Source organism: Theropithecus gelada, chromosome 11, assembly GCF_003255815.1.
Source record: "Theropithecus gelada isolate Dixy chromosome 11, Tgel_1.0, whole genome shotgun sequence".
Taxonomy (NCBI): Eukaryota; Metazoa; Chordata; class Mammalia; order Primates; family Cercopithecidae; genus Theropithecus; species Theropithecus gelada.
Genome location: NC_037679.1, coordinates 62,769,465 through 62,793,550, shown reverse-complemented (window position 1 = coordinate 62,793,550; position 24,086 = coordinate 62,769,465). Strand labels below are relative to the sequence as shown.

Genomic DNA, 24,086 nt, shown 5'->3' with positions numbered 1-24,086 from the left:
GGATTTGGCAGATTCAAGAGCTATGAGGAGAAGGCCTGATAGAACTTGATGGTTCTATGTCTATGTCACATAACAACAGGCAATGATGAGGGCCACTGAAAATCAAGAAAAAGATACTCCTTTCCCTAGGAGTTTGCAACCCCAAACAGGGGTGCACAGCATGGGGAGTGAAATGGGCTGGGATTTAGCTATACCCTCCACTCTGGCCAGGCACCTTTATGTAGGGCACAACGGTGGCCCTGACAAAGATGCCCTCGATGCCAACTGACAGAGAAGGAGATCCTTAGGGAGCGCCTGTAGCCCAGAGGCTACACAGATAACTGAATCAATTAACAGCCATCTTGTCCTTTTTTTTTTTTTTTTTTTTTAAGTAGAGACGGGGTTTCACCATGTTGGCCAGGATGGTCTCAATCTCTTGACCTCGTGATCTGCCCGCCTTGGCCTCTCAAAGTGCTGGGATTACAGGTGTGAGCCACCGTGCCCGGCCGACAAAAATTTTAATTAAAACACAATTTTTTTTTTTTTCTGATCTTCCACCTTACAAAAATTCCCAATGTATCCTAAATTCCAACTTGCAACTTTCATTTTAAATGAAGATCCTAATATGGTAACTGAAAGTTGCAGGGTAGCTTACAACCCCATTTCTCAATATTCTTTTTTTCCTATGTCATACCTTTGTTTAACTGGGTAGAAGAAAATAAAAATGTCACCATGCTTTTTATATTCTTTTCCATTTTTTCCCTAGGGCCTTCCCTACCTCATCTTTTTAGGATGCAATAATACAAATAGGAGAGTGGAAAAGTGATATGTAATCACATGCCTCTCCTCCAGCTCTTGGTTATGTCCCATCTGGTTGTACAGACTTCACGGTGCCAGGGGGCTTAAGCTCAAGTGCCTTTTTTTTTTTGAGAAAGAGTCTCACTCTGTTGCCCAGGCTGGAGTGCAGTGGCTTGAACACAGCTCATTGCAGTCTTGACCTCCTGGGCTCAAGTGATCCTCCCACCTCAGCCTCCCTAGTAGCTGGGACCACACAGGTGCACGCCCCCTTTTTTTTTCCTTTTAATGGTAGAGAGAGGATCTCATTTTGTTGCCCAGACTGGTCTTGAACTCCTGGGCTCAAGCAATCCTCCTATCTCAGTCTCCCAACATGCTAGGATTATAGGCATGAGCCACAGCACCTGGCCTCAAGTGTCTTTTGAGATGTTTCCATAAACAAGAAAGATAATATGTGTGACCACACTTGATAAAGGGCCCGTTGCAGAATACAGGTTGGGTAAATGGAAACTGAGTCTCATTGAATCAATAGAGTCTCTAAATGGTTTTAAAATAACAGTTATGAGGCACAGTACCAGTTACTTTCATATAAGGCTAAGGATTTTTCTATTTTCTAAAAAAAAAAAAAAAAAAAATTGCTGTATAGGAAGATAAATAGCCAAGCGAAAAGAGATGCTGCATGCACAGGAGAATGGCATCTTGTACCTTGTTGATGATGTGGATCACTCCGTTTGTGGCTGCATTGTCCCCATCGACAATGGAGGCCCCCTCAATTGTGATATTCTGTAAATGCAAACCACAGTGGGAAGGTGAGTCTTTATAGAGCACACCCTGGGGTTGAGATGATCTCTGGGGTTTCTGCTTTTTGAGCAGCAGTGACCTTCATACTTTCAGGCCATGACCCACAGTAAGAAATATGTTTAACTCGTTGTCCCATAGGTCTCTTTCTGAGAGAGAGAGAGAGAGTACTTTCTCCTATGTGGGAGGTACTCTGATCATCTAGTCTATTCTACTCTATGCTATTTCATTTACAAAAGTGCCGTCTGAGGCTCATTAAACTTACCCAGTGGTTTGACCCTAGACACAGAGTTGTGGGTTGAGCTGTGTGCTCCCTGCCCCCACAATCTGTATGCTGAAGTCCTAACCCCTAGTACCTCAGATGGTGACCTTATTTACAGACAGGGTCTTCACAGAGATGATCAAGTTAAAGTGTGGTCCTTAGGGTGGACCCTAATTCAATCTGACTGGTGTGCTCAGAAGCAGCAGGAATTTGTACAGAGACAGCTACACTCAGAGACAGAGATGTGAACATGAAGATGCCATCTACAACCCAAGAAGAGAGGCCAAAGACAGCCCCTTCCCTCACAGCCTTAGAAGGAACCAATCCTGGATCTTGGACTTCTGGCCTCCAGAACTGTGAGAAAATAAATGTGAGTTGTTTAAGCCTCCCAGTCTGTGCTACTTTGTTATGGTAGAGTTGGCAAACTAATACAGATAGTAATTGACTTTCCTGATCAGAATCCAACTACTTTTGAAGACTATGAATTGCATAAGGAATGGGGCAAAGTAAAACACAACCCACCCACCAACCCAGCCAGCCACCAATCAACACCAACTGGGCTCTACTCTTTCTGGTTTCCTCCCCTCTTCTCCTCGGTTGAAATCCCTGCTGGGAATCCTGGTCTTGTCTCACCCTGAGCAACTCCCAAGTCACATCTGCAGAGGACCTGAAGAAAACCCTCCTGGCAGGAGATATTTATGTAGGACATAGGAATTTACTCATTACAAATGTGTCTTTAATGGTTAGCCCCTCTAGGTCAGGGGCCTTGATTGATTTACCTCTGAATCTGGAGGGCCTGGGATATGCCTGCCCAGATGGGTATTAATTAATGCTTGCTAAGAGAATCAATGATTTAAAACACCAATAAATTAGCATGACTGTAGGAATCACCTTACAATGCTTTTGTATATCAAAACATCATATCGTACACTTCAAATATATACAATTTTAATTAAAAACCTGATGGAAAATAACTTCAATGTCACCAGAATTATAACATATTAAAAAGCCACAGACCACTGTTTTCTGCTTTCTAAAAGAAAATATCTGATGAGCCACATATATGTAGGTATTACTAGGCATAGATCTTTTTCACAGTGCTCACACTGATGAGTGGGAGGGTAGAAATGTTTTAGGGCGATAATTCTCAAACATCTTTGACTGTGGCCCATGGTTCATGGATGTAGCAGTTCTCACTTTGCAGTGGAATCTTCATTCTCATCTTGTGCAATTTACAGAAAGAGCTCTGAAACACCGCCCATGCAGCAGGGCGGCCAGACTCCCTCACAGAATTCTGAATCTGAGTCTCTGACATACTGGAGAAAGTGCCACATGATAAACTTCTCTGGGGCTGGGCTCTTCCTTGGGCACTGCCCTATCTCCAGCACCTAGATCTGTGCCTGGTACATAGTAGTAGGTAATCAATAGTTGTTGATGGACTGACTCTAACTTAATATAAAATTTCATTTTTCTAATAAAGATTCAATTCTATGAAGATTGAGTATATACAGATTCAACTCTATAAAGATTCACTTTCATTTCTCTATATAGAGTCAGTTGCTAATAACCAGATCCTAATCAACTATACGTCAAAAGAAAAATTGTGGAATTGCACATCCTTTACCCTTTCTGGGTCAGTCTGTGGTCTGTTGTGAGACTTGTGGCCAATCAGTGGGCAGAAGGCCACATTTTAGAGGATCACTGCTATAGGGTAACGTGTGTGTGTGTATTGATATATGATGATAATTATTGCAGCTGGGTGATGCCCACACGAGGGATTCTGTTCTCTGTAGTTTTGTGCATGTTTGGAAGTTCCCATACCATGAAAATTTAAAAAGTACAACATAAACAAAGTTGTTATGTTTCAAGTAAACAGACAAATTCCAGAGCTCTTACCCCATCCACCTTTGCCAAGTGAAGGAAGTTGCCCTGCAAAGATGTTGCCAACATGTCAGAAGAAGACAGGGTCTGCAGATCTGCCACTCTGTATGTGCCTAGTAGTATATGGTATCTGAAACAACAGTCCACAAAGGCTATAATTCAATATAAATGCATGGGGCTGTATCATTGAGTAGTTAAGAGAATAGGCTCTGGAGTCAGATTGCCATAGTCCAAATTCAAGTTCCCCTGCAGTTATCAGCCTTGGCTTGAGTTGGTTATTTAACCACGCTGTGCCTTGGTTTCCACATCTGTAAAGTGGCAATCATTACAATATCTATCATAGGGTTGTTGAGAGAATTAACTGGGTTATATGTAAAGCAGTAGAACAGTGCTTGGCAGAGTTGGCTGTCAGCAATTGTTGACTATTACTATCCTGGGGTGGGAGGAAAGGGGAATCCTAGAACATGTTCAGCTGCATGAATTTGAAGCACCATGTGGTTTGCCTACATTGAACTTCAAAGACATGTTTACACAAATGCCATTCAGATACAGTGTAAAATAAAATAAGTAACACCTACTTTATTAGGGCTGGAATATTGCTCTGTGACAACCAGAAGCTTTTCTCATCCTGGTCCATGTCCTCAGTAGCTTGTTGGGAAGGCACGAGGACAGTGAGGTTTGAGGTGGCTGACAGTGTGGGTTGTAGAGAAGCATTCTGAACCACAGAAGGAAAATAAAGTGACCTGCTTATGTTAGGGGACAAACAGGGCTGACTGAATTGCTTGGAAGAGATGACAATTTCCCATAAGAGACTGGAGGGGTCCTAGGGTCTCGTTTCCCAAATCCACCCCACCCACTGGCTGGTCTCATTTTCCCTTGTGAGACTCATTTCTTTTAATTCAATGTATGAGTTCTTATCAAAGCAAATCTGCCCAATCAGGTCACACTTTCAGTCATTGTAAGTCCTTTACTCTTCAGTCTAAATGAAGAGCCAAGAAAAAGCCTTGCTAGGTTCTTGTATGTGTGTATATGTGTGCGTGCAGAGAACCTCGAGCAATTTTTTATTTTATTTTATTTTTTTTTGGAGATGGAGTCTCTGTCTCCCAGGCTGTAGTGCAGTGGCATGATCTTGGCTCACTGCAACCTCCACCTTCCAGGTTCAAGCAATTCTCCTATCTCTGTCTCCTGAGTACCTGAAATTACAGGCACATGCCACCATGCCTGGCTAATTTTTATACTTTTAGTAGAGACGGGGTTTTACGATGTTGGCCAAGCTGGTCTCGAACTCCTAACCTCAGCTGATCCACCCGCCTCGGCCTCCCAAAGTGCTGGGATTACAGGCGTGAGCCACTGTGCCCAGCCACCTCGAGCATTCTTGGACGTCTTTGGAGTAAGGATGGTGGGGAGATTGCAGGAACGGTTTCAGCATGGGAGAAACTAGAGGGCTGAAATGAAACCTTACATAAATTTCATTCTTGCCTAGAGAGTCAGTTTTTGGTAGAAGCAGTGGCATGTTTAACAATTGGATCTCTAGGAAAAAAAGAGAGGAAAAAAAAAACACCTGGCTTGTAGTATTTACTGATTTCTATGGTGTAAATACTCCCACACCAGGACTGATTTCAAGATACCAAAATAACTGCACAAAAAGTGGCGTTAGGAAGAATGTGCACAATCAGTTCTTGTGAGCTAGTGTGAACAGGGTCCAGCACACTACTGGGCCAGCTCATGCTTTGAGGTAAGACCAGGAATGACGAGTCTATGTGAAAGTCAGCATGCCCAAGAGAGCACGCTCGGTCTCTTCTCTCACCTATGCTGAGATCGGGGGGCGGTTCAGAGAGGTGCCATACGGAAGCAACAGGAAGCTGTCCTGGACTGGGTGCTGACCAGACATGGACTATTTGGCATGTGTCTATTTGAAGGTGATAAACCATTTGTTGCAATGGCTGGCTGGGCTGGCCACCTTGGTCCATTCAGCCAAAGAGGACAGAGATTGAGACAATGGCATAGCGTGGGGATTGGATTCTTTATTATTGTACTTCTCAAGGGTAAGGGAAAAGCTTTTCTTGGCATTTTGAGCTGAGAGTTAAGCACATGTGAAGTATGTCAGATTGCAGCTATAAATCCCAAATCTAACTTGGTGAAGTACAATGATGAATCATGTTAACTTACAAAAAAGATCCCTGTGATGAATGAAGCCCCCTTCTGCCCCCGCCACACTGATGCTTAGAGCAAACCTCTGATCAATCACATCAGAGTCTTCAGGGGTGGGACCTATGCAAGAATATTTTTAAAAAATGTGTTCCATGTGGTTCCATAGTGCAGCCAGGGTTGAGAAACACTGCTCAACACAATCGCCTACCCTCCTGACCAGCTGCATTTTCGGTTTTCTATTGTATGCATTCCAAGTTTCTAAAATATATACATTCCCAATCCTAAGTCCCAATGAATGTACTCACATTTATCCACTGGTTAAATATAGCTGCTTCGGAGAGAAACGACAATTCCTTATTCATATCGTGCAAGCGAGGGAGGGAGAGATGGGAGAGAACAGAGAAAGAACAATGAGAAGTGCAATCACAGTGTATTTCTGGGTCACCTGTGCTCAGGCTTCCTGGGGCTGGGCTTGTTTTCCTGGCCTGCCTCCCTGATGCTGACATGAATGGGTGCTCCAGCTAGCTGCATTTCCATGTTGACAGAGTCACACATTTCTTTCACACCAAGGTGGCTTGATTATTCTCTATAGAAGTAATTCCAAGAACTTTGAATGAGGCAACAACTCAAGCTTCTTCCAAATCAGAATTTAGGCTGTAAGAACACGGCTACCTAGACCCTAAGAGGAGGTCACAGAGCTCAGCAAATAGCCCCTAGAGCTATTTGTTTCAGAGCCATTGTTGAGTAGTGGCTCAGAACAATGGAAGCAAACCATGTGGGTTTTCATGTTGGTTCTGCCATTTCCTAGCTCCTTAGCCAGTTACTAAAGGACCTCAATTTTCTCATCTGTAAAATAGGAATAATAAAAGCTCCAACTCACAGTTTGATATGAGAAATAGGAGTTGTTTTTAAAGTGATTAGAACCTGGCATGCAGTAATTTCAGTAAGTTTTAGCCCCTATTATCTTTAATTTAACCATATGGCTCTCTCTATATATAGAGCCACTGCAATTGGAACTGGGGTAGGGTGAAGGGAGGCCATAAGATATGAAAGGGGATGTAAGATATTGAAGGGAAAAGATGGCCCTGCTCCTCTACAACTTAGAGTTGTTTGGGGAAAGTTCAGCCTTGAAAAGATTACCAACATTGCTGGCAGAGCAGTGACATTTGAAGGTGTCAGAGTTTTTTTAAAAAAATGTCTGTAAACACAGAGTTATTAAAAAAGACTGGGTTTACTTCTTGGATCTGCCATTTACTGGCTGTGTGATCTTGGGCAAGTCACTTAACCTTTGAGAACTCAAGTGCTTTATCTGAAAACGAATATGATGAAGTCTTCTTCCAGGAATTGTGAAAATTAAGTGCATTAATTTATGTGAAAATATTTTTTAAACTATTAAACACCACAAAATGTCAATATCATGTTCCTATGCAAATTTACATGAAGACAGTAAGTCTCAGTGCTGACTCAATTCCATCTAGTAGGTGAGGATATTAAGTTAATAAGCACATGTTAAAAAGTAAGAAAGTGAATAAACACAAGAGCAGAGATGCCTGAGTAATCTCTTAGAGGGGACGTTTTACGGGAGAGGAGGGCTGAGGTGCACCTGATCTGCTGGTGGGAAGGCCAGAGTTGGGGAGGAGAGAGAGAAACGTGGCAGGCCTGGAGCTGGGGAGGCGGCGACTAAACTGGAGGGGAAAGCTGTTTAGAAGAAAAACAAGTGGGCTGGGCATGGTGGCTCAGGCCTCTCATTCCAGCACTTTCAGAGACCGAGGTATGTGAATCACATGGCGAGACCCTGTCTCTATAAAAAATACAAAAATGAGCTGAATGTGGTGACGCATTCTTGTAGTCCCAGCTACTTGGGAGGCTGAGACAGGAGGATCACCTGAACCTGGGGAGGTCAAGGCTGCAGTGAACCATGATCATGCCACTGTACTCCAGCCTGGGCAACACAGTGAGATCTTGTCTCAAGAAGAGAAACCAAAAGCAAGAGTGAAGTCTGTGTGGAGATGCCTGGAGATCCAAGCTGCGGACTTAATTTTGCTTTTTGTGGGAGGAGAGGGACATCGTGAAAGCAGGATTTTAGAGTTTTAGGAAACAGTCTGTGGCCAGTGCAGAGAAAAGGTTGTGATTTAACGTGCCATGGTCTGGGTGTCAGGAGACAGCTCCTTGGCCTGACTTGGTGAGTAGAAGGCACAGTTGACAGTGAGAGGGGAAGGGTGGCAAGGGCCTCCCAAGGGCAAGGTTCTTAGGGTGAGACTCTTAGTGCAGGCTGCGGGTCCTGGGAATTGTTAGGCTTGTGATTTCGGCAGAGAGGAGGGGCAGGAACTCAACTGCAGGGAGTTGCATAAAAAGTAAGTGATGAGGAAATTTGTCAATTGACTATTTCTCATTTTGACAAACATTTATAAGCAATGGGACTGATGTAGGAAACAAGACAAAGATCATCTCTCAAGAGTTTATGGTTATAGAGGGACAAATATCACAAGTTCTCACTCATATGCAAGAGCTAAAAGCTTGGCTCTCATGAAGACAGAGAGTGGATTGGTGGCTACCAGAAACCAGGAAGGGAAGGGGTAAGGAGGGGATGAAAGGAAAATAAAGAATATGAATGTATTTACTACCGCTGAACTATATACATAAAAATGGTAAAGATGGTAAATTATATATGTATATTTTACCTCAACAAATTAAAAAAAAGTTCATGGTCAAAACAGAAAAATGTAGAAGCAATGCTGATTTAGTGTGGCTCATGCTGTACAGATAGAATGTTCTACACTGGTGGTTATTTGTGCTCTGCAGTTGACAGCTATCAGAGCTATCACCTGGATTCCTCACTCTGGAGCTGAAGGGTGTTGGGCAAGTTTTGCTAAGCCTCTCAGTTTACCTGCCTGTAAAATGGGCATAATAGTAGCAGAAGGTTGTTGTGAGATTTAAATGGGGTGCTGCTGCATGGTAAGGACTGAGCAAGATGCTTGACATACAGAAGCGTGTACACACACACACACACACACACACACACGGCAGGGGTAAGCAAAGGTTAGCCCAGACAGGAGAGCCCAGTGAACACAGCAGAGGCCAGTTAGTTGCTCTTTTGGGAAGTCTGACAATGGAAACAGAGTATCAAGAAAGAGAAGTAAGAACTGCTTGCTACACAGAAGCTGCCAATTAGAAGCCAGCTGCCTTCAGCCTGTAGAAAACATGTGACCCAGAGAGCACATATGTCATTTGCCAGAAACAGCTTGCTTCATGTAAAATCTCCTGCAGCAAAAGATATGTCAATAGATCACTTTAAAAACACCTTAGCTACAAGGTTTAAGGGTTGTCTTTATCATTGAGTTCATCATAGATGACTTACCACTGCTGCATTTCCATAGCACAGAAAACCATCTCCTTCATAGCCCTCTTGACAAACACAGCTCCAGATACCCGAAGAAGCAGACTGACAGTTTGCCTGAGAAAACCAAGATGAAAGAAATGGCTACCCCAACAAAAACGTTAGACCTGAGTTACATCTATGAGACAACAGGCTCCATCTAAGGTCAGAACTGCAAATTAGGGGCTGAAAGATGGTAGAAGTAACCCATAAACCCTTTAGTGTTGCAATGAAAGTCTCCTGTCTGCATGTTTGATGCAGCTATTAATTACAATTAAAAAATTATTTATTCTCATCCCTGCCAGATTTAGCAAATAAAAAAATACAGGATGCACAGTTAAATGAGAGTTTCAAACAAATGATAAGCTTGAGTATATGTTTGTCCCATGCAATATTTGGGGCATACTTGTGCTGAAAGATTTTTCAACACATACTTGTGTATCTGAAATTCACAGTCAACTGGGTATCCTGCATTTTATCTGGCAACCCTATATTGGTTCTTCCAAGTTTTGGAATGGAATGAAACTTGCAGTAGCTACTCACATCTGGAATGTCAGGGCTTGGTTGGGCTTTAAATCAAGCAGGAGTGTTAGAGTTCCTTCAGCTTTGCAAAATGCTCATGAGATTCTTGGGTAACAGACACTTTGGGGGCATCTCCCTCCTTATTTTTCTTCCAGCAGAACTAGTCCCCCATGCCCTACCCTGCACACATACTAGGGGTGGGCCCTGGCAGCTACGTTCATAACAATCCCACTTCTTGGCCACAGTTGACTGACTCATATGTGGATACCTGGGCCCAGTTGGGCCAGTTAGATCCTCCTCTATTATTTTGAATTGGGACATGGGGTGCTGATAAATTAGAGGGCATCATTGATGGTGAGGACACCATTTACCTCAAGATGTACACAGAAGTACAAGTTCGGAAAGAGAGAGGCAGAGAGAAAGAAAATGCACAGAGGGAAGTCAAATGAGAGGCCACGTCGTCTCAGAGGATTGGGGAAAGAAACTGCTTAGATTCTGGTGATCCTGCTGTCTTCATATGTCCTGGTTCTGGGCTCTTGGGAAGCCTAGCCATACTTCCTGCCTCTGGATTCCCAGAGCTACCCTGGGGGTCCTCCCAGCAAATTTGTTTTCTGCATGGACTCTGTTACTTGGAACTCCAAACACTGATTAAGGCATCAGACTTCATTGGTTCCTATGCTCGGTGCTTAGTGATGTTCTTTTGAAAGCATAACCACCCCCAGCCCTAATACCTTTGCCTGATCTTTCAAAGTTGAAGAACAAGGCACTGTGTACCCTTGAATGGGCATTTTCACCGGTAACTTAAGTAAAACTCTGTTGTGACATTCGAAATGGAAGTCCGGTTACCTCTTAAAGTATCCTTTAAACTGTTGGTTTAGAGGTGCCAGGTTTAGCAAATGAAAATACTGAATGACTTGTTAAATTTCAATTTTAGGTGAAAAATGAATAATTTTAGTATAAGTTTATCCCATGCCATATTTTGGACTTACTTGTGTTTAAAGATTATTTGTTACTTACTTCAAATTTAAATTTAACCAGAACTTCTGTATTTTACCTGGAAGTCATATGCTGGTTCTTCCAAGCTTTGGAATGAAGTAGAAGTTGCAATAACTACTCACATTCTGCTTAGAGATTCCCTTTTGGGGGTAAGAGATTTTGTTCATTACTAGGCCAGACAGGAAATAATCTTTCTTTCTCAAGCATTTTTTTTTTTTTTTTAAGGAAAACCAAGGTTAAATAACTCACCAATGGATGACATTTCCTGGTCTGTTCCAAGCATGAAGTTACTGGTTCACAGTCAATCCCATTTCCTCGAAATCCTTTCTTGCACTCGCACTCATTCTATAATTTTAAGAACAGAGTCAAGGGGATTATTATTATTATTAGAGACGGAGTCTTGCTCTGTGGCCCAGGCTGGAGTGCAGTGGCGCCATCCGGGCTCACTGCAAGCTCCGCCTCCCGGGTTCACACCATTCTCCTGCCTCAGCCTCCCGAGTAGCTGGGACTACAGGCGCCCGCCACCTCGCCTGGCTGATTTTTTGTATTTTTAGTAGAGACGGGGTTTCACCGTGTTAGCCAGGATGGTCTCCATCTCCTGACCTCGTAATCCGCCTGCCTTGGCCTCCCAAAGTGCTGGGATTACAGGCGTGAGCCACTGCGCCCGGCCTCAAGGGGATTATTGAAAGCAAGTGCCTTCCATGTGTTGCCCTCACACAGCACTGAGAAACGTCCTATGGAAACTGAAGCTGTTTGGCTCTCCCAGAGAACAGCGTTAATGTCTTTTGCTTGATATACTTCAAATTCTAGAGCTACTAATCTCCATATTCTACATTGCATTTTCCAATATGATAGTTTCTTGGTACTCTCTTCCTGAATTTATTTATTTATTTTTGAGATGGAATCCCGCTGTTGCCCAGGCTGGAGTGTGGTGGCATGATCTTGGCTCACTGTAACCTCTGCCTCTTGGGTTCAAACGATTCTCCTACCTCAGCCTCCTGAGTAGCTGGGATTACAGGTGTACGCCACCATGCCTGGCTAAGTTTTGTATTTTTAGTACAGACAGGGTTTCACCATGTTGGTCAGGCTGGTCTCAAATTCCTGACCTCATGATCTGCCTGCCTCGGCCTCCCAAAATGCTGGGATTACAGGCGTGAGCCACCGCGCCCAGCCTCTTCCTGAATTCTTTTCTCCAGAGGGGCCTATGGAGATCGTCTCAGAGAGAACTTGGGCCCTACAAAGCATCACGCTGGATGGCCTTTCTACCTAATGAGAAAGGTCAAGCAAGCTATGGGGTATCCACTTGGTGGAGATGCATACATGAGGCCATTGCTAGCTTGTAAGGCACTTTGTTCAATTTAGAAACATTTGGCTCCAGCACGGTTTATCTTTTTAAAGCAGCATTCCTGGTAATTAAGGTTTGTGCCTATCTGGAAAGTCTAAAAGTTTCCAAGCCAACTAGTCCCAGCTGAGGGCAATCCTCAACATAAGAGAAGTCCTGATCCTCCCCCAGCCTGATTTCTGTAATTGTGCACAAGGGCTGATGGGAGTGTCAGGAAAGAGGATGGATGTGGACACACTCAATCTGAGTCAATGAAAGAGAACAAATCCTGGGTTTTTGGTCCATTCTGTTTCTTATAGAACACCACAAAGAGAACCCCCCTCCTTTCCCATCTTCCCATCAGGATGTTTTTCAAGTTTGTCTGCAGAAAGGAAGACAGAGCAGAGAGGAGACAGATATTATAATAGGTTGAACTGTGTCCTCTTATTCCCAGATTCATTTGTTGAAGTCCTGACCTCCAGTACCTCAGAATATGACCTTATTTGGAAATAGGGTTGTTGTGATATAATTAGTTAAGATGAGGTCATACTGGAGTAGGGTGCCATGGAGTAGGGTGGGCCCTGAATCCAGTAAGACCAGTATCCTTATATTAAAAAAAAGGGGGCTTTGGGAGGCTGAGGCGAGTGGATCATGAGGTGAAGACATCAAGACCACCCTGGCCAACGCGGTGAAACCCTGTCTCTACTAAAAATACAAAAATCAGCTGGGCGTGGCGATGCGCACCTGTAGTCCCAGCTACCTGGGAGGCTGAGGCAGGAGAATCGCTGAACCCGGGAGGTGGAGGTTGTAGTGAGCTGAGATCCTACCACTGCACCCCAGCCTGGGTGACAGAGCGAGACTCTGTCTCAAAATAAATAAATAATAAAATAAAAGTTGGAGGGGGTGGAATTTGGAGACAGAAAGACACACAGGGAGAACAGCATCTGAACACGAAGGTAGAGAACAGGGTGATGTGTCCACAAGCCAAGCAACACCAAGGATTTTCAGCAAAGCACCTGAAATTAGGAGAGGAATGGAACAGCTTCTCCTTCACATCTGTCAGATGGAACCAACCCTGAGGACACCTTGATCTCAGACCTCCAGCCTCTACAGCTGTGAAACAACACATTTTTGTTGTTCTATGCCACCCAGTTTGTGGCACTTTGTATGGCAGCCCCAGAAAGCTAATACAGACACCAAGGCATTTTGTTCCCTTTTCTCAAGTGCAATCTGCCAACTCAAGTGCGTCAAAAATGAATGCAATCATTTACCGAGTGCTTGGCAAGACATAAGACTGCAGTGAGCTTTTTCACAGTTAAGACTCCTGCAGCCACATTTTAAGCGAATTTTCTCCAGACCCATGAGCAGGTTCTGCTGTCAGAGAAATCAGAAGGATAAATAGGAAAGCAGCCCTCAAATGCTGTGGAACAACCGGACCATGGGACTGACCCTATGTGACTTTTACAACATTTATCACTTTAGCGTTATACATAGGTTTGTCTGTCGCCTCGCACAAGATCTCATTTCTTCAAGTCTGGCTGAGGGCCCTGGCCACGGGAATCTCTTATCCTCACCACTGAGCTTAGTATCTGAGTGGGTGTAAGCACTTGAGAAGTGTTGGATGAACGAGCAAATGAATAGATATGGGAACATCTGTTTTATTTTGTCTGGCCAGCATCTGTTCTCTCTCTTCCTGGAAACTGCACACCATTTGGCTCTGAGGACACCATCACTCCCCCTCTCCCAGTCCACATGATAAAATGTGGCTGGTTCCTCCACCCCAGGGTGGGGTGCAGGGCCTTGGCCTGTGCTTATCACTGCATCTTCCACCCTGGGCCTCCCCTGGCCGGATTTCTGTAATTGGGCGCAAGGGCTGATGCGAGTGGTAGGAAATGAGGATGGGTGTGGATGCACTCCATCTGAGTCAATGAAAGAATGAATCTTGGGTTTTTGGAGGAAGTTACCAGAAAACATACTCCATTCTGCTTAACTAAGTATTCCGATGGTATAAGTTGGAGTGGCTGGAGGTCATCCCTCACCCCAGGAACGTGGGAAGAAGCTGAGCCAACAAACAGACCCTTTTGCTGCTTTCTGAGCCCTGAATCATGTTGTGCCTGCAGCCAGATCCATATATGGACTTTAGAGTCACGTGGGCCAAAACATTCCCTTTTTAAACCAGCTTTTTCTTCTTAAGAATTGAAGTAAATATATGTATGAGAAAATGTATCATTTTAACCATTTAAAAATGTATAGTTAAGTATATTCACATTTGTATACTTGTATGCTAAATATATTCACATTTGTGTACAACCATCATCACCATCCTTCTCCAAACTTGTTTTCGTCTTCCCAAACTGAAAGTCCATACCCGTTACACAATAACTCCTCATTCCTCTCCCCACTCTAGCTCCTGGCAGCCACTATTCTACTTTCTGTCTCTATGAATCTGACTACTCTAGGAACCTCAGAGCAGTGGAAGCACATAGTATTTGTCCTTCTGTCTCTGGCTTATTTCACTTAGCAACACATCTTCAAGGTTCACCCATGTTGCAGCATGTGTCAGCATTTTCTTCCTTTTTAAGGCTGATTGCTCTTCCATTGTATACATATACCACGTTTTGATTATCCATTAATCTGGCAATGGCCATTGGGTTGTGTTCATCTTTTGACTACTGTGAATAATGCTGCTATGAATACGGGTGCTCAAATATCTGCTTGAGTCCCTGCATTCGATTCTTTTGGGTATATACCCAGAAGTGGAATTGCTGGAGCATATGGTCATTCTATTTTTAATTTTTGGGGGGAATTGCTGTGCTATTTTCCATGGCAGCTGTAGCATTTTACATTTCCACAAGTAGTGCACAATTGAGTTTTCTGTTATAACCGAAAGATTTCTCCCTGACACAGATTATCTATCTCTGTCCCATTGCCAACTGTCACTCCCTGAGAAGCACCTTCTCTGGTCTATTGAAATAATTAACCCCAGCTGTAAATAGACAAACGTCAATGTCGAGGCTTTGCCTGGGTGTAGTACTTCCATCTCCCACCAGTTTTCAAGAGTGGGAGGTGGGCTAGGGTGAGATCATGCCATGCTCTTAGCCAAGCAGTTCAATTTTTTAACCCTTGCTCCTAAACATGTTGACCATCTTTTTTTTTTTTTTTTTTTGATACAGAGTTTTGCTCTTGTTGCACAGGCTGGAGTGCAATGGTGCAATCTCAGTTCACTGCAACCTCCGCCTCCCAGGTTCAAGTGATTCTCCTGCCTCAGCCTCCCAAGTAGCTGGGATTACAGGCACGCGTCATGATGCCCGGCTAATTTTGTATTTTAGTAGAGGTGGGGTTTCTCCATGTTGGTCAGGCTGGTCTCGAACTCCTGACCTCAGGTGATCCACCTGCCTTGGTCTCCCAAAGTGCTGGGATTACAGGTGTAAGCCACAGTGCCTGGCCGATGTTGACCACCTTTTAACCCCCTGTGGGGGTCTCTTTGGAAAGAGTTCTGTACAGATCACTAACTTTGGTAGTTAGGAGCTCCCAGAGGATCTCCAACACTTCTGTCTCTGCACAAGTGTCCAGCCCTGCACTGGCCCACAGGAACAATGTTCCATCACTCATTTCTAGCAGAATGGAGAAGTGAGTGGGAATGATGCCTAAAGCCACAGAGCGAAGCCCTAAAAACTTCCTTCTTGGGTATTTTTAAATAGGGCAGATCTCCATTTGTCTGGGTAAATTCCCCCATGAAGGAAAGGGAAGGTAGGAGGTGGGCTTTACTATCTCATCAAGTTCCACTCAAGCTCCGTGTTTCTCTGATTATTAACTTGTGCACAGAAATGAGAGGTCCGAGAACCAAAAGGCTTGGGGTCAAGTGGGAGATATCATGGTGAGCAAGGTTAGGCTTTCCTCAGGCAGAGCCCTCCTCATGGGAAGAAATACATTTCTCAAATAGCAGAAAATAATTTGTAGGTCTTTAAAAAAGTTCAGCCTAAAACATAAAAGTGAGAAACTGTATCAAGATTCAAAAGATAAGGGGGTTGATTTCAAATCCCAGTTCCCATCTTCCATGTGTTCTGACCTCCTTAGCCTTGTATTCTAAACACACCTGCGGGTCCTACCTGTGGAAAGGGGTGGAAGCAGGTGGGCATGGGTGGGGGGAGGGAGCCTTATCAGTCGCCTGTTTTTTCATTGCCACAATCCTAGTTTAGTTGGTAGCCCCTCCCCTGGAGCTGATTAATTTTTAAGCAGTAGCCTTCTCTGCCTTGTTCTCCATTAAATGACAATGAGTGAAAGTGATCAATACGCTACAGAGCTATAGAAATATAAGGTTGGTCCAGGATGGTGACTAAGAGGGCAGCCCTGGAGTCACACTGGGTGCAAATCTTGCACTATTATTTATTTTCTATGATTTATGCAACTAGCTTCTCATTGCCTCAATTTCCTTTTCTATAAGATGAGATAATAATACCTCATCATAGGTTTGTTGTGGCAATGAACCCATGTTCACTGCCACGAATGATTGAAAAAAGCTGCAGTAAGTTCTAGCCAAAGTATTTCTGTCCTGAGGGGAAAGAAAAGTCACTGCATGATTCCTGCTTTCTCTTTGCTCCCATGACATCCAACCTACCTGCCCGGGACCCACGTACAAACAGGTTGCGTTGTCGTGGCAGCCTCCTGCCCTGGGCAGCAGGCAGTTGTTGATCTCCAAGCAGTCTCTCCCATTCCCTGTCCAGCCCTGCTGACACACGCAGGTGTGGGTGCCCGTGCCAGTTTTGATGCATTCTGCCTGCAGGAGGAAAAGAAAAAGCAAAGCCTCTGAATCCTCAGCCCAGCCACATGATTCCAAAAGTAAGAGACAGTTTCCAGACATATGTTCCAGAAACACATATTTGCATTGAGTGAGGTGGAAATGCTTAATTTACATTGAGATTCATGAAAAGATTAGGTAATTTAAAGAACAAAATTGCTTGGAGCTGGCCAGCTTATGGCCACTAACATCACTGTGTTAGTTATTAAGCCAGGGACTGTTTATATTGTTTTGCAGGTGTAAACCATCATAAGTATTGTTATCTCTATTTTATAGCTAAGGAAACAGGTGTTGCCCAAGGTCATGCAGCTATAAAAAGGCATGAACCCAGGTCTGTATAATGTGGGAACCCAAGCTCCACGATATCAGCTCCCAGGCCTCTCAGGAGGAGCCTTGCCAGGAGGCTGGAGGACAGAATGAGAAGGAGAGAGGGGTACAAGATACGGTGTTGAGATGAGGCTGAGGGGGATGGGGTTGGGATGGGGCTTGTTCAAAGGGAATCAAAGGAATCTGTAGGCTGGGGTCAGGTGGTTTCATCTAGATTTTATCCTCAGAGCTAGAGGAAATTACGGAAGGGGCTTAAATCTGGGAAAAACATGATCTGATTCACTTCAGGCCACTCTGGCTGTGAGTGGAGAATGCACTGTGGGTAGATAAGAGGAAGTAAAGAAACCAGTTACTAAACCATAGGTAAGGAATGAAGGTGACTAGGGTAGGGTAGGGGTGGTGATAATTGAAGGGAATTAGTGAAAGCAATGGTAGGTTCTAGCTATACCCCTACCAACAACAGAACTTAGTCACTTGACTCTCCCAGATCCCAGTTTCCTAATCAGTGAAATGATCACTTGAGCCCAGGAGTTCCAGGCGGCAGTGAGCTATGATTACACCACTGTGCTCCAGCCTAGGTAACAGAGACCCTGTGTCAAAATAAAATAAAAATTCAAGGTTTAAACACAAATGCTTCACACATATGAAAAGTCATCAGACACTGACCTGTGGAATGTCTTTCCTCAGGATTTCCTAAAAAACCCAAACAACCAACTGAAAAAAGCCAACAAGAAGCCAGGCAGGGCCGGGCGCGGTGGCTCATGCTTGTAATCCCAGCACTTTGGGAGGCCGAGGTGGGCGGATCACGAGGTCAGGAGTTTGAGACCAGCCTGATCAACATGGTGAAACCCCATCTCTACTAAAAATACAAAAATTAGCCAGGGGTGATGGCATGCCCCTGCAATCCCAGCTACTCAGGAGGCTGAGGCAGGAGAATCGCTTGAACCCAGGAGGCGGAGGTTGCAGTGAGCCAAGATTGTGCCATTGCACTCCAGCCTGGGCCACAGAGTGAGACTCCGTCTCAACAAACAAAGAAACCAGGCAGGTTGGAAATGAAGACCAGTACTTACATTGCGGCTACAGCCTCCTGGAGTTAGTCCTGTGCAAGGGTCCATCTCAGAACATACAGTTCCATCTCCTTCATATCCTGCTTTGCAAACACAACTGCAAAGGAGAGTGCACAAAATCAGCCCCAGAATAAGCACCAATGACCGAGAAGAGAGCCAGCCAGCTAGAGATGAGCCAGTTCCTGGCCGAATGACTCCATCGTTTGCTCCTGTGGAGGAAGCCAGTGCTCAAATGTGGTCGGGGTACTTCTGGGGTCTGCAATCAGATACACCTGGGTGGAAATGAAGCCCGCCCACTTCTTAGCAGTTGTGTGACTCTGCACGAGTCCCTTAACAATGGAGAGATCTTATTTCTCATGAGGAAAATGGGCCTAATACCTCCCATATAAGGCTGAAGGTTAGATGAGCGAATGCACACCGAGCATTTAGCAGAGCACTTGCAGCTCATAAGGCTCAACACCTGACACCTGCTCTTATTTTACCAGCACCTGCCTCTTTATAACTCTTCCTGCTCAATACTAGTTATTACCTCTAGTTCAGCAAAGAAGAGCTCTACTCTGGCTTCTATGCAACAGCTCTTAAAATATTTGAAAATGACAATCAGGTGAGACTTCTCCTCTCCCCTTCTCTGGCCCCTCGTGGGTTTCCCCCCAACACCACATTCTCAAGTGCCTCTTCTGTGAGCTGACTTGGTTTCTTGACCCATTACCTTTCCAGACGCTCCTCTCAAAATGTTCTGTGATGATACTTTTACTATTAAAGGTGGCCCATTTATTCATCTGTTCAACCAATATTTATTGAGTGCCCTATGATAGATGCTGGAGACGTACCCCCATATTCTACTGCAAATTCAGTCATCCGTGCCTTACAAAAATTTAAAAATATATATATATTTCATGTATCAAGTTTCCTAGAGGAACAAAATACATTATCTGGTGTCCAAATGAAGAAATAGGTTGATCTGTTCCAATAATGTTTGATTTACCTAAGGCAATATAGTTCATACAGACCCATGCTGACAGTCCTCTGCAGATGATTTAATAGGTTTCGGGGGTAATTTTGATTACATGTAGTTTTGCCTTACACACTGATATAGATCCTAACTCCTTAGGAAAAGGCATTTCTATTGTACAACCGTGGAAAAACAGTCTCTTGTCTCATAGCCTACAGTCTGGTGGGAGAGGCAGACCAAAACAAATAACTACATAAAATAAAATTTAAGAAATTAAGAAAAGCAGTGCAAGAAGAGGACCAAGAATTCCAGACACCCTCTGCATTTCCCAGGATATTTTAGGTGGTTACTGCCTTGGAGCTAGATATTTCCAGCGAAGTACATTTCTTCTGGCATTTTCCCCCTCAGACCCACTGCAGAATGCTAGACAGTATGAAGGAAACAAATGGCAACCTATTGGTTAAAGACCCAATTTCCTGCAAGATGCCTTTAACAGGGGAGAAATCATTAACAGCTTTAAAAAGCAAAAGTGTCTTCAAAGACTGGAAAGTTGGTGGACAACTCTTCATTTCTTTCACATATGTGGTGATAATAATTATGGTTTCCATGATGGAACATCTTTGATGTGCTAGCTCTGGTGCTAGGTGATTTTGCATTCAGTTCTGCTAATCTCCACAACCGGCCTGCTTGGTAGGTATCATCACCCTCACTGTACTGTTGAGGAAAGCGAGGTTCAGAGAGGTTAAGTAACTTGCCCACAGTCACACAGCTGGTAAGTTTCAAAGCAGGGAGTGCTGCAATTGAAACCCAGCTCTGACTGAGGTCCTTTTCACAAACACCACACTGTCAGCTGGAGGTAACAGGCCTCAGTTCAGAGTTCAGATATGGGTTGGTTCTGTCTACAGCTAACACAGTGACTTAGTGTCACTAAGGGCCATCCCCTCACAGACCTACCTGACTGTCCCACTGCTGTATTCACAGGTGGCGTGGATGTGACAGAACTGCATGTAGGGCCCACAGGCTGAGGTCTGCTTATCACAGAGTCTCCCGGCAGAGCCGTCTCTGCATGTGTCGGTGAGGCAGGCCCCATCGCTGTCTATCCTGTTATCGCATGTTCCATGAACGCACGGGCATTCTGAAAGAGGAGGAGGAGGGACATCCGTCCAGGCGTTGGGGACAAGCCGAGCACTGAGGCAGAGCACCCTGGAGGACAGGGACCACCTCCTCTTACCCCCTATTCACTCTTGTCAAAGCAGAGTCTGGGGGCTGAGCCGGGGGAAGACTCAGGCTGTTATTTCTTGGAGTCTTAAGCGTTCTCAGAGTGCCTGGGACAGCCCTGGAGAGCTTGCCTGTCCCACCCAGGAGGGGAAGAACTTGGTCTCAGAACTCCTTTAAGACTGAGCGTGGTGACTCACGCCTGTAATCCCAGCACACCAGGAGGCTGACGTGGGAGGATTGCTTGAGCCCAGGAGTTTAAGACCAGCCTGGGCAACATGGCGAAACCCAGTCTCTACAAAAAATACAAAAATTAGCCGGGCACGATGGTGTGTGCTTGTGGTCCCAGTTACTGGAGAGGCTGAGAGGTGGGAAGATCACTTGAGCCTGGGAGTTTGAAGCTGCAGTGAGCTATGACTGCACCTCTACACCCCAGCCTGGTCAACAGAGTGAGACCCTGTCTCAAAAACAAACAAAAAAACAAACAAAAGAAAAAAGAACTCCTTTTTATCTATATGTGTGTGGGGTGTGGGAAAGAGGATGTGACACTTTGAAAGAGGCCAAGGAACTCCATTTTCAACTACTTCCTGGTTGGAGAGTTTAGCCTGGAAACTTCTCACCTTTCATGAAGATATTCTGGAATAAAAAGAAGTGATTTCCCATGCTGGCAGGGCTCCTGATATGTAGCTAATGTGTTTGTTTTCCACTCGGTCACAGCAAACCAATGATAACCAATAGGCAATATTTGGGCACTGACTTCATTTAAGGCACCGGGTCAGCCTTCCACATGCACCATAGTCACCAGGCCCAGCAGGTAGGTACTTTTATAACCCCCATTTTTCAGATGAGGAAGCTGAGGCCCAGAGAGAGGAAGCAAACTGCCCGACTTGCTGCTAAATTCCCAGGCAGAAACTTAAACCGGGATTCAAAGTCCATTTCTGTTCGTGACTGTGTAAACACCGTAGATCATTACATGAACTGGCATTTCCATATCACTGCTATCATTTTAAACCTTAGCTGCTGAATTTGCTTTCAATTGTAGGTATTTAAAAATTGTAACACGGGCCACCTCATCAGACTCAGGTTCCTATGCATGTGAAAGTGGAAAGAAGGACATAGAGATTTGCAGAGGCACCTGGCAAGGATTCGGGCGGGGGGGGCCCTTGGAAAATGATCAGAAATAAAGGAATCTGGAGTTTAGCCAGGACCCATGGGAGAGGAATTCGTGTGGGTGCTTGTAGCCAACATCCAGGAAAGAGAAGACCAACACAAGTGAGCAGAGTTGGAAAACCACAGCCGGATTTAAAACCAAAAAGAATTTTTATACAATTTTAGGGAAGTCAGCGCTTCATTTGCAAGGAACGAGACCCCTGTGTGAGACTGTGTGCAGCCGTAGCCCTGGAATGAGAGGTGTGACAGCTGGAAGCCCCCCACCCCATCCCAGCCTTGCTGTCCTGCCCGGCTGGCCTCAGACAAATGCCAACATCGTCAGGCCTTGGGATAAACCCTGATTTTTTTTTCTTCCTCTAATATGGAAATCTAATTTGGCAAAAAGAACATTAGAAAGGATTCAGCAGCCTCGACCCTGCTGTGCTCTGCTTTCCCATCCATCCTCAGAGTTATCTGTGAAGACCAAATACGGTAGGAGAGTGGAAGGGTTGTGTGTTTCCTAACAAATGCACAGAGTTAGTAACAATAGTAAAAGGAGCGGCTTTGCTTATTGATGACTCGCTCAGTGTAAGCTCTGTGCTAAAAGCCCCAAATTATGGTCTAATTTAATCCTGTCAGCAACCTATAACGTAGGTACCACTATTATCTTCATTTTATAGGTGAAGACATAGCCTTTTTCTGAGATCAGACGGTTGGTAGGCTGGAGCGTGGGGACTTCAGGTTGGTCTGACTCTACAACGAGCTGTTAGCATAGAAATATATGTCAAAAAATATGTTTATTTAAATATACATAGGATGTCATTTTAAAGAACAGAATGAATTTTCTGAGGTTGCATAACTTCATTTTTTTCAATGCCTATTGTGGAACTTTCTACATGCTCTACAAGCTTCTTGATATTTATGTCACTGTACTTAGACTAACAGCACCAACAATAATAAATAATAATAGTGAGATAGTATTTGTAGCACATGTTTTGTACTAGGTGTGGTTCTAAGGCAAGCGCTTTCCATTTATAAGTTGTACTAACCTTAAAAGGTACTTGCTATTATTATCATCCCCATTTTACAGATGAAGAAACTGAAGCCTAGAGAAGTATAGTAACTTGTCCAAGGCCACAGGCCTTGCAAATAAAGGAGTTGAGGGAAGGGGTCTGCCTGAAAGGCAGGGAGTGAATTTGATTCTTTTTTTTTTTTGAGACAGAATCTCACTGTCACCCAGGCTGGAGTGCAGTGGCTCAGTCTCGGCTCACTGCAACCTCTGCCTCCTGGGTTAAACCGCTCTCCTGCCTCAGCCTCCAGAGTAGCTGGGATTACAGGCACCTGCCATCACACCGGGCTAATTTTTGTGTTTTTAGTAGAGATGGGGTTTTGCTGTGTTGGTCAGGCTGGTCTGAAACTCCTGACCTCAAGTGATCCACCCACCTCAGCCTCCCAAAGTGCTGGGATTACAGGTGTGAGCCACTGTGTCTGGCCTGAACCTGTTTCTTGATATAGAGCCCACTATCACTTCAAGAATGTGGAGAAACCTTTGGAGAGTGGTCTTCAAAATGTGCTTCGCAGACCAGCAGTGTTGGTGCCCCCGCCCCGGGAGCTTGTTAGCAATGCAAATTCTGAAGACCCACTGGGGCCTACTGAATCAGAAATTCTGCAGGTAGGGCTCACCGGCAGAGTTGGGGCTCAGCCCTCTGACACACGCTCCAGTTTGAGAACCAAAGCTTAATGAATGCTCTGTGATGATGGCGTACCCCAAGCAAAGGGGTCCTCAGACACCAGCCTTGTGCCAGTAGCCTGCTGCAGTGTGAGAGGGAACCATGCTTAGGAGTGGAAGGAAGCTCTGGAAGTGCCACTTACTTTTGTTACACTGAGGTCCGTATTTATTGGGATCAGAGCAGAACTGACACTGGGAGCCTTGGAAGCCCTCCTTGCAAATGCACGTCCCGTTGCCAGCAAGGCTATCTGCACACTGGGAGAAAAGGCAGGGCCCGTGGGCCATTAGGACACATACTTCTCAGGTGTTTTCATTTCATGGCCTGACTTCTTTGACTTCAGATTAAATCCCACCTGACATGACCCTCTGGGACTCCTTGTGGAAAGTGGAGTCATGTGATATCAGGGAGGATGCTAAAGCAGTGCCGAGCTTGGGAATCCGATTCGGGATTTAGAACTTTAAGGGAAGTCACTCAAGGGGGCATCACAATGCTGAACTGGGAACCTTTCAACAATGCTTAAGGGATAAGACAGGGGCCTCCAGAATGAGTGACTGGCCTGTCTTTACAGTCTCACCTGCTCAGCAATGTGACTCCAAACTGCAGTGTTTTCTCTCTTCAGTGATAAACGTATTTGCCTCCCACCTCCCTAGCCCTGGCAAAGTCAATGTGTGCTGATTGACATCAGCGCTGAGTGTGGGGCCTTTTAACCCCTGGCCACAGTCATTAGTACTGGCCTTTCCCTATTCTCCTTTTCCGCATGGTGTCCC

The 24,086-nt window shown here is 44.7% G+C and overlaps 1 protein-coding gene across 1 annotated transcript in view; it reads right to left on the bottom strand.

The window, feature by feature from the left end:
• Nucleotides 1–24,086, bottom strand: part of STAB2 (stabilin 2) — a 170,639-nt gene that overhangs the window by 70,285 nt on the left and 76,268 nt on the right. Inside the window, exons 22-31 of the mRNA XM_025402059.1 lie at nt 23,462–23,573; nt 20,180–20,360; nt 18,277–18,370; nt 16,700–16,858; nt 11,010–11,105; nt 9,225–9,320; nt 6,172–6,219; nt 4,294–4,430; nt 3,731–3,845; nt 1,480–1,557 (exon numbers count right to left, since the gene is read on the bottom strand). Of these exons, the coding sequence (XP_025257844.1) occupies nt 1,480–1,557; nt 3,731–3,845; nt 4,294–4,430; nt 6,172–6,219; nt 9,225–9,320; nt 11,010–11,105; nt 16,700–16,858; nt 18,277–18,370; nt 20,180–20,360; nt 23,462–23,573 (1,116 nt within the window). The remainder of the gene's footprint in view (nt 1–1,479; nt 1,558–3,730; nt 3,846–4,293; nt 4,431–6,171; nt 6,220–9,224; nt 9,321–11,009; nt 11,106–16,699; nt 16,859–18,276; nt 18,371–20,179; nt 20,361–23,461; nt 23,574–24,086) is intronic.